At 43.1% G+C, this 11,101-nt stretch overlaps 1 protein-coding gene across 2 annotated transcripts in view; it reads right to left on the bottom strand.

Moving 5' to 3' along the window:
- Window positions 1-324: 324 nt before the first annotated feature.
- ST3GAL2 (ST3 beta-galactoside alpha-2,3-sialyltransferase 2) overlaps window positions 325-11,101 on the bottom strand; it is a 64,272-nt gene continuing 53,495 nt past the window's right edge. For both annotated transcript variants that reach the window (XM_073605660.1, XM_073605659.1), the window contains exons 6-7: window positions 7,016-7,135; window positions 325-5,206 (exon numbers count right to left, since the gene is read on the bottom strand). In XM_073605660.1, coding sequence (XP_073461761.1) covers window positions 5,033-5,206; window positions 7,016-7,135 — 294 coding nt within the window. In that variant the 3' untranslated portion in view covers window positions 325-5,032. The remainder of the gene's footprint in view (window positions 5,207-7,015; window positions 7,136-11,101) is intronic.

Below are 11,101 nucleotides of genomic sequence, written 5' to 3'. Positions count from 1 at the left end.
ATGTATTATGTTTGGCATTGTTTTACCTTGTAAAACTTAATAAAAACATATTTGACTCTAAAAAAAAATAAAACTCAAAATACAAATACTGATAGTATAAGGTTTTTGAATTTTATTGTAACCATAGCGGTCTGCCCTCATGTTGTAAAGCGCTGCGGAAACTGTTGGCGCTATATAAATCCTGTATAAGAAGTGATTGAAAACAGTCTTCATATTATCTTCCCACAAGAGTTATACAATTATCTAGATCTATACATTGTATCACAATGTAAAATGCCATCTTATTGCACAGAAGAATGAAAGGAAAAAAAAATATGAGACGGATGACAAGGCTTTCATTGTTTATTACTTCAAAGAGCGCCGTTCACCCGCCACACGGGGGCAGCACAAATGACAATCATAGAAAGTGCACAAATAATAATACTGATAGGACAGCAGGAGGATGCTGTGTGATGTCACGGCCAATCACAGAAGTCATATTTTATACAATGTAACAAGTTTTATCACTGAGAATTCAATGCCACTGTGACCATCCACTCATTGACAGATCTGTCATCTGACCGCATGGTATGGACCTATCCCGGGACAGAATATACAAAACTGGTGGAAAAGCCCATTGTTCTCAGCAGCCAAAAGGGATTCCAGGCATGGTTTCCCTAAAGGGGCTCCAATGTAGTTTAAAAGCCAACTCCACCAATAACTCATGCTTCCATTTTGCATGGTCTCTTACATGCTGGCTTTGAATATTTCTGGAGGATATTCCCAGTTCCTCAGCTGCTGCAATATAAAAAGGAAAATAATGGTATCACCTACTCAAGAAGGATTACCCATCATGTGTCATTTCTGCTGTGGGCCCAGTAAAAGAATTGCATTCACTATGGCCTTCTGTTAGTGGTGGAGCCACAACCTCCCCCCCATCACTAAAGTCTTCAAAATGGTGGAGTTGGCTTCTAGAAAACCGTACTCAAATTCATATAAAACAGTTACCAGTACCTTAATTAGCCAATATTTGATCGTTGGCTTGTTCATTCTTCCATATAGTCAGCAGTTCTCTGTAATCGGGCATTTTGGGTTAAATATGTGGCAGACAAGTAACAATTGGCATTTTTTCAGTGGGACTCCCAGACAGGAAGTCTGCTGTGTGTAGGAAGATATTCCACCCCCCTAAATATAAAACCTTCATTATATTATTATATATATATAATTCAGTTATGATGTAGCTTCTATATATTTACCAACAGGAAAAACATTTGTACCATTTTACTGCTGGTAATTCCAAGTGACGGCTCAGAATTCAGTTACAGGCAGAGTGTTTTGGAGTCTCCTCTGGGTTTTTGTTCAGCGTGGGCTCTTTATATTGCATGGGCTGCTGACTCACCAGCAACAAGTGGAGTTCTTCCTCAATGAGTGTAATCAAGCAAGAGAAGTAGGTACATAGATGGCAGCTCGGCCCTTGGAGTCCAGTCCTCACCCAACATCAGGGACTCACAGGTCACCATGGATAGCACCAACATTTAAGAGGGCAACTGTCTTACTGGCACTAAGGCCCTAAATAGACTTTACAGCATGCCAGAATGGTAAGGTAAATTCTGTGAATAGGATAGGGATGTGCTTGACTCCAGGCTCTGAGGTGGTTCCGATTGCTGGAGTGTGACAGCTCTCTCCTGCCTTGTGGGGTCCCACCAGAGTCCCTGCCAAAATTGGCTTGTATAGCAAGAAAGGATGTAAGCACCAAGCTGTATGGATTGGTCCAGCGATACATTTATATTTCTGTCAATAAAAAAAAAGTCCCATCAAGAGTTGGTATCCAACACATTTCAGGGGTTGTATGCACATTCCCCTTCTTCAGGGCTGCAATGTGACTTGGTTTGATTGTGCAAGTAAAATATGGACAGATGATTACCCCAAGTTCTAATTCTTTGTGAACTGTGGTTAGGATCTTGCTCAGTAAGTTATCTAACGCCTAACCTTGGACCACAAAGAATTAGATCTCTTGAGTGATCACCTGTCCATAGTCAACAAGAAAATACGATTTTCAAACTTGCCAGATATCTTCTTCTTGGAGATCATTAAGGGAGACGGATGTCTTCACTACTGGGTCATACTGTCGCTTAACGGAGGACTGAACATTGGCAAGCAAAAAAATAAAAAAATGCATGTCTCCATTTTGTAGCAAAGCTGTATCTACAGCACGTACAAACATTTTTTCTTTAGTGTTCGAGGGACACAGGAATTCAGTGACTGTTGGGAATGTCTAAAAGATCAAAAGTAGTCCATCCGAGAGGTGGGCAACAGTAACAAAGTACTAACTGTCCCACAAAAAAAAAAAAAAAACACACAACTAAGAAACTGCCTGCAGTTCAAAGAGCTGTCTGAAAGCCCTTACACCTGAAGCTGGTATTCTAATAGACTCCAAGAAAAGGAAATTACAGTGAGTACAAAAAAATGCAATTTTCTGTCTTATTCATTGAGGGACACAGAAAGCCTTCTCCATAGGTATGTTCAAAGCTAGTCCAACCTAGGGGTGGGCAACAGCAAACAAACGCTAAATGGCCCAACATGAAACAAGAACTGGGGCATGCCTGCAGCTCAAGAACTACCTGAAGGATCACCACTCAAAGCTGGCATTTAGTGAGGCTGAATCCCCGACCTGGCAAGAGGAACATAAGAAGACCAGGAGAAAATATCCAACATCAGACATGACTCCCCATAACTAGTAAGGAACATGTCAAAATGGGAGAGAAATGCTGAAACAGACCACAAGTGGGAAAAAGTGGTCAACCTAATCCAACCATAGGGGTGAAACAAAAAACAAGAACCAGAGGAAGGCAAGGGGGCCCGAGAACAAAAAAAAAATAAAATTGAAATAGAGAAAGCCCTAAACCTCAACTCACCTGATCCCATAATGATCAGAGTAACAAGGAGTCCAAATGAAAAAGGATTTGTCAACACAGACAGTAACCTCTGTTCATCTAGAGAAGCTAAAAATTGGTTAGGTTCCTAGCAGAGTTGAGGAAACAAGCAAACACGAGGCATTCTGAATAGAGAAAGGGTTATCCTGGGCTGGCCAACAATTTTGTTTAGGTTAGCGTCCAATCCTCCTGAAGTGTCAGTAGAACTTGATGGTAAGGACGTTTTGTGTCCCTCAATTGTCGAGAAAGAAAACCAAGCCACTTTGTAGCCCTGATGAAGAAAGATGTGTGCAAATCACTAGGTGTCAACCCACTACAACAGTGGTTCTCAACCTCAGTCCTCAAGTACTCCTCAACGGGCCAGGTTTTCCTTTACTTTGCATAGCTGCTTTAAATCAATGTCAATAACATGGTATTGATAAGAGCTATTTTATCTAAGGGAAGGTCCCAAAACATGGCCCGTGAGGAGGCTGAGAAGCACTGCTCTACGAGATCCTTTTATTGGGACAAATAAAATATATCTGGATTGATCCCTATGGCTTTGCACACTCATCCTTTCACTCTAAGACAAGGTAAAAGGCGGCCCCCAGGTGGGGATGGGGTTGTCTATCTACCATTTATGTACAGGCTTCTCTTACTAGGTTATAATAATAAAAAAAAAAAAAAAAAAAAAGAGAAAATCTTTATACTGCTGCCTCAGTTCCCTAGGTCTGCATTAGGAGAGCATAGCAAACATTGGCCACATCTCTGACAAGGTCGGACAGCAGGAGAAGGATCACACAATTGAACAGCATTGTACGACCTCCGGCACATGTTCTGGATGTTGGGAGCATTTTACATAAAAACAAACACTGGTGTGTGAAATGGGGTCCGGCCCAGGAGCCCATTCTGTTCAGCACCAATAAGCACAAGTCCAGTTATAGTTTTCTCCCCATGGGATCCCTTCCAACCCTCCGCCCTCTCCTGTGACACTATAGAGGCTCCTCGTTCTCGTTGGCCTTGGGGAATTAACACTGTTCAATATAAAACAAAAAAACAAGAAAACATTTCTTCTGACTCAAAATACAGATGCGGTATAACACTGTGGGGCCCCAAGGGGTCCCAGGAATCTTTTTACAGAACCAAACCCTTCCTATAGAGTTTAGACAATGAACTTTCAATGTTCAAAAATGAATGAGCTGCCGTTAAACTATACAAACTAACATGGCGGCTCCATTCCCAGGTTGACCATCATGCTTACTGGAATCTTCCACGGGTGACCAGGCCCACTCATGGACAGCTCCACCTCTACCGCAAATGGGTCTCATCACCGCCAAGACTATCTTTATTCCTCTTGGAGTGACCGCTTCACCCTAACGTAGGGCTTAGTCGTAACAAATGGTCACCTCTCACGGTTCTTTGGAGGCGGAGCTGCCCTTAAAGTCAGGGTCCTCTCCAGATAAATCCCCGGTCAGTCAACGCCAAGAAGCAGACACGGAGCATCAAATCCTAAGGCCTACAAAAATGATTGGCTGATGCAGTAATGAGGATTGTACAAGCTCAGCTAGATACCCTCCAACAGATTGTCAATATAGTGAACAAAATAAAAACCCCTGTTAACTGCCCTGGGAACCCGGGGCGCCCCTTGTTGGGTGGATTATGTACAATACAGGTCCTGCAAATTACAAATGTGGAAAAATCCAGCCTGCAGAGCTCATAGTTACTAGGATTTCTGTAATTTGTGCACGACAGTTAGCTTAATGAAGACTGAGGCCAGCTGGCTGAGATGTATTAGCTCTCCCACATCAGTGCACAGGATTGGTTTGAAAGAGATGTACCTAATCTTCCAGTTTGAAAAACAAAAAAAAAAAACGTAAAGACAGAATAATGGCAGGAAAATAAAAAGTGCCTCTGATGACACCAACACATCTCATGGTGATCCAGAATTTGGCATCTAAGAAAGAAAATCATACACAGTGGCATAACAACCGCAGACAGCAAATCCTCGGGTGGCCACGGTAACAAAATGGCAGCTTGCTGCGATCCTGGTTGGTGAAGTATTCCTGAGAGGCGCGCCGCCCCGGGTATCTTGTCAGTCATGTGGGCTGGTAGAAGTGTGTGTGTGTGGCCCAGATGGGGCCTCATGTACTACGATACACTTTGATTTTCCCTTCCCGGGCCAAAGTGTCGATCAGCAGCGCCTCAGAGTCTGCGTCGTGTACCCCGGTTTTGCGGAATTCACCTGCGTAGCGGTTGTTTTCCCAGTAGTGATGCCAGTTACCACGATTGTCCGCACCAAAACCATAAACATTCACCTGGGAAAGAGGGGAACAAAACATCGGAATATAAAAACCTCCAAAAAAGGAACCAATAACTACATATCAACCCTTAACCCGTTCCGCTCTCCCCACTGTACACACCCCATGGAGCAATTCTTACATTTATGCAATGAACCTGTTCACTTTAAGACCAGGCCCTTTCCTGACACTTTTGCTTACAAGTTAAAATGTTAAAATCAGTATTTTTTTGATAGAAAATTACTTGGAACCCCCAAACATTTATATATATATATATATATATATATATATATATATATATATATATATATATATATATATATATATATATATATATATAATTATAATATATATATAATTTTTTTTTCTTGCGCTAAAGGTGCCAATAATGGCCGACAGTAAATTCATATTCGTTTAAATTCATGATATTACTTAAAAAGGCCGGAAAAGGGGGTGGGCAGAAGGGACGGCTGCCCTTGGCGCAGCGTGTATTGTAGGGACGGGGGTGTCACAAGTTCCTTCTACTAAAAAGCTCACAGGAGTAGTGACAGCAGTAGGACTATGGGAAGCCATACTGATGCACAGTACAGATCTTTTCACCCCGCTTCTGAAAGCAAAGGGGTAGCTTCAGTCAGCCACCATCCCCTGCCCACAGCAATAAGAACAAGTATAGGCATAACAAAACAGAAATCATATAAGTCCCAATGCAAATCTGCTAATAATGGATGTTCTAAATAGAACTGAGGGTGACAATATAGTCCATATAGCATACACAGGCAGATCAGTCTTTGTAGTAGTATTGGGAGAGGGGAAAAAAAAAACATCCAAAAAGGAAGCACACAGGGCTGCCATCAAATTGGGGAAGAAACCATATTCCTAGGAGCTGCAAAAAACACAAGTGGAGAGGCGCCTCTGGGTGCAGTCATTTTTTTATAAAATCAGTTTAATAAACAACATAAGGTCTACTCACATGTAGTATAAGAATAAAAAGCGTGGTATCAGATGATGACGTTCCTGAGTCCTGTGACATGATCTGTGCTGTGTCACGGATCATGTCACAGGACTCGGGAACATCATCATGACTATCTGATACCACGCTTTTTATTCTTATACTACATGTGAGCAGACCTTATGTTGTTTATTAAACTGATTTTATAAAAAACGACTGCACCCAGAGGCGCCTCTCCACTTGTGTTTTTTCCACAGTAATAAGAGGGGCAGAAGGACTGCTGGAACTTCATACAGCTCTCTGCTCAGGCCACGCACATCAGTGATAAGCCGGAGGTGGTCATGTGACGTCAGAATTAAAGAGCCCCTGTCACCAGACCAATATTTTAACAAAAAGTCTTCTGATAAGAATATTTGTGCATTTAACATACAATATTCATGTTATTTACCTGTAAAATCCTGCCTTGGGTAGACATACAAAAGCCCCAACACTGCAATTGGGTGCCACCATGATGGATGTGATGTCAGCACCCCTGGCAGATTCCAAGCTGTCACTAAAGACGGAATGGACCTAATTCGCTACGGTCACAAAACTGGGTGGGCTCAGGGTGCAGCACACCCTTTTTTGAAGCCTATTAGAGCCTCAGCTCTATTCGCATGCTTAAAAAAAAAAAAAAACCAACAACAAAAAACCCTCATTGGAATTCATGCGTCCGACGCCCTGTATGTAGATTAGGGGGCTGACGCATGGATAGGGGGGGACAGCACCCCTAATGGACAGGCCGCCACAGATGATTAGATATAAAGTAGCAACACTGATGAAGTTGCTGGGACTTTACCGAGTGTCCAGACTTCACCAGTTGGGATCCATTAACTCACCTCATCGCAGACATGAAGGGCAAAGAAAAGGACCAACATGCCGGTGGATGGGTAGCGGCCTTTATGTTTTGTCCAGCTGTCATGGATGTATTTAAAGAAAGCTGGATTGTAGATTTGGACCTGTGAAGATCAAAACAGAAATCTGAGTGACAAACATTTTCCCAGATACATCATCACACTTACAGTATATGTGACCATGTCTCGTCACCACTGAGGAGATAAACGGTCTGTGCTGCACATTACATATATTTCAAGGGAGAATCTGGCCACTATGAAGAAGAGCCAGTCCTCATGGTGGTCCCTGACTTCTCCAAAGTGCTGCACATATTATTTAGTGAATGTGATGCTTTGGGAGATCGTCAAAGACTACAGACATACCACAGGAGATGGTCAGAGACTACAGCAGCCATTTTCAGCCAGGATTTCATGCAGGGAAAGAGAGGGGTTCCTTCAGCTTTGGTTAACTGAGCCTCCCATCAGAGGGTGCCTGGATAGTTCCAGGTCCAACACCACTTGGCAGAGCCAGCAGCATGACTGCAAGGATGCAATTCTGACCACCCCTGTAAGGGAGTTCTTCACACTTACCACCACCAATGTAAGGGGCAAAAATAGAAATACATCAAACCTGGGACTTTAATTACATCTCCAAAGGTATGATACACACAAAATCAAGTTCTAAAATATCAAAACTTTATTTGGATATAAAGCGGGGAAAATAATGATTTGATCCCCTGCAGATTCTGCAAGTTTGCCCACTTACAAAGAAATGAAGGGTCTATCATTTTTATCATAGGTGTATTTTAAATGACAGAGACAGACTATCAACCAAAAATCCAGAAAAAAACACGATACAAATGTTATAAATTGAGTTGCAGTTGATTGAGTAAAATAAGTATTTAAACCCCTACCAACCAATAATAATTTTGGCTCCCATAGACTGGCTGCAGTATGTGCTCATGTGGTACACAGATTAGTCCTGTCAATTTAAGACGGTGCTCCTTAAGGCAACTCATTATGTGTATGAAAGACACCTGTCCACAGAATCTCTTTCTTCCATTCAAACCTCACCAATATGGGAAAGACCAAAGAGCTGTCAAAGGATGTCAGGGACAAGATTGTAGACCTGCACAAGGCTGGAATGGGCTACAAGAACATCAGCAAGAAGCTTGGTGAGAAGGAGACAACTGGTGGAGCGATTATTCGTAAATGTAATACAAAATAACCATCAATCGCCCTCGGTCTGGAGCTCAATGCAAGATTTCGCCTCATATGGTAAAGATGATCAAGAGAAAAGTGAAGGATCAGCCCAGAACTACACGGGAGGGGCTTGTGAATCATCTCAAAGCAGTTGGGACCAGTCACCAAACCAACCATTGGCAACACAAAACGCCGCCATGGATGGAAATCCTGCAGCGCCTGCAAAGTCCATCTCCTCAAGAAGGCACATGTACAGGCCCGTCTGAAGTTTGCCAATGAACATCTAAATGATTCAGAGAAGGATTGGGAGAAAGTGCTGTGGTCAGATGAGACAAAATTGAGCTCTTTGGCATTAACTCGTTTTTCCGTGTTTGGAGGAAGAAAAATACTGACTATCACCCCAAGAACCCCATCCCTACAGTCAAGCACGGAGGTGGAATCATTATGCTTTGAGGCTGTTTGCCTGCTAAGGGTACAGGTTGACTTTGCCGCATTGAGGGGGCAATTGACGGGTCCATGTATTGTAAAATATTGGATGAGAACCTTCTTCCCTCAGCCAGAACACTGAAGATGGGTCTTCCAGCATGACAATGACCCAAAACATACAGCCAAGGCAACAAAGGAGTGGCTCAAAAAGAAGTACATTAAGGTCATGGAGTGGCCTAGCTAGTCCCCAGACATTAATCCTATAGAAAATTTATGGAGGGAGCTGAAGCTTCGAGTTGCCAAGCGACAGCCAAGAAACCTTAAAAGGAGTTGTAAAGGCAGAAGGTTTTTTATCTTAATGCATTCTATGCATTAAGATAAAAAGCCTTCTGTGTGCAGCAGCCTCCCCAGCATTCCCTAATACTTACCCGAGTCCCCTCTCTGTTCACCGTCCCTGACTCTCCCCCCTGATTGGCTGAGACACAGCAGCGACGCCATTGGCTCCCACAGCTGTCAAAGTCAGTTAGCCAATTGGGAGAGAGAGAGGGCGGGGCCGAACTGCAGCTCCATGTCTGAATGGACACAGGGAGCTGTGACTCAGTTCAGGTGCCCCCATGGCAAGCTGCTTGCTGTGGGGGCACTTAACAGGAGGAAGGGGCCAAGTGGGACCCGTGAAGAGGAGGCTCGAGGCTGCCCTGTGCAAAACCAACTGCACAGAGGTGGTGAGTAGAACATGTTTGTTATTTTTTTTATTTATTTTTTTATTGGACTTTACAATCACTTTAAGGATTTAGAGAAGAGGATCTGTAAAGAAGAGTGGACCAAAATCCCTCCTGAGATGTGTGAAAGCCTGGTAACCAACTACAAGAAACATCTTACCTCTGTGCTTGCCAACAAGGGTTTCTCCACCAAGTACTAAGTCATGTTTTTCTTGGGGATCACATACTTATAAAAATTGAGTTGCAGCTCAGTAAGCAAAACAACATTTGTATCATTTGCTTTTTCTGGATTTTTGGTTGATATTCTGTCTCTATAATTTGAAATACATCTATGTAGAAGCTGGCTACAGAGAATACATCAAGCGCCTTGAGGCGATTCAGTTCGCAATTGCAGCGCTTTACAAATCATTCATTCATTCATTATGATAAAAAAATAAAGACCCTTCATTTCTTTGTAAGCGGGCAAACTTATTATTTTCCCCACTGTAGCCATTAAAAGACTGCTTAAAACCAAAATGTACAAATTAGCCATCCGAAGGTACTGTATATATGGCCTTGAGATCAGCCTATGAGGGTCGACCAGTTTTGCGGGAACCCCATTTCATCAGGACCTGTGATTCCAGGTCGAAACACGTTGACCTCCACAGGTTGATATCAAGGCCATATATATAGTAACTTCGGATGGCTAATTTGTACATTTGGTTTTAAGCTGGCTTTTAATGGATATGTCCAAATAAAATGTGTTAATATTTTAGAGCTTTATTTTGTGTCTGTATCATATCTTTAGAGGTATAATTAAAATCCCAGGTTCGATGTCTCTCTCTTTTTGTACATTATGGTAGGGATGATACTGCCAAGGGCAAGAGATGATTTAACACCCTGTCCTCGTATACAATACATTTCTCTCAATGTAAGGGGCATTTGCCCAATCACCCTTGATAGACTGATCTTACCAGGGGTTCCCTGAGACCTTAAAATTATTTTAAGGGTTCCTCTGGGGTAAAAAGGATTGAAAAAGGCTGGACTACAGACATACTACAGGAGATGGCCAGAGACTTTGGGAATGCTACAATAGTTGGTCAGAGACTACAGACATGCCACAAGAGATGGTTAGAGACTGCAGACATGCCACAAGAGATGGTTAGAGACTGCAGGCATGTCAAAAAGTTGCAGGGGACATGGGGCATGCTTAAAAGGGAAGTATGGGTTTGCACTTTTTTTCTCCCCATTATACTTACCTAGGTGGATGCTGCACCTGTCCCCCGGCGTCTCTGCACTGAGAACTGAGCGATCGACCATCGCCGATGGCTGAGTTCTCTTGGCTCCCCAAGCAGAAAGCTGCTGACTGTAAATCAGCGGCTCTCCTGCTTTGCTCCGCCACGTTCACTGGAGCGCTGAGCTGTGGAGGGGCAGGGAGCGGCCGCTCAGGCTCTCATCGGCTTGCTGACAAACTGAGATGGGCATCAGTCCTGGCACCTTGCGGATCCAGACTCCCAGAGTAAGGATGACACGGTGCCTGGACTGATATGTGTGACGTCAGCAGAGAGCGGACTTCAGACTGCTCTGCTGAAAACGGGTCACAGTAGTTTAGGATGAATTGCACTCCCGTGACCCATAGGAGAAGCCCAGCCAAACACGCTCAGGCTGGACTTCTTCTTTAAAGAGACTGTGGACATGCTTCAGGAGACAGTCAGACTGGAGACACATTACATTAAACTGTTAGAGATCACGGCTATTAGTTAAT

This window comes from Aquarana catesbeiana, linkage group LG11 (assembly GCF_042186555.1).
Source record: "Aquarana catesbeiana isolate 2022-GZ linkage group LG11, ASM4218655v1, whole genome shotgun sequence".
NCBI classification, from domain to species: Eukaryota; Metazoa; Chordata; class Amphibia; order Anura; family Ranidae; genus Aquarana; species Aquarana catesbeiana.
Note: the sequence above shows the minus strand (reverse complement) of the source record. Positions and strands in the feature narration are given on the sequence as shown.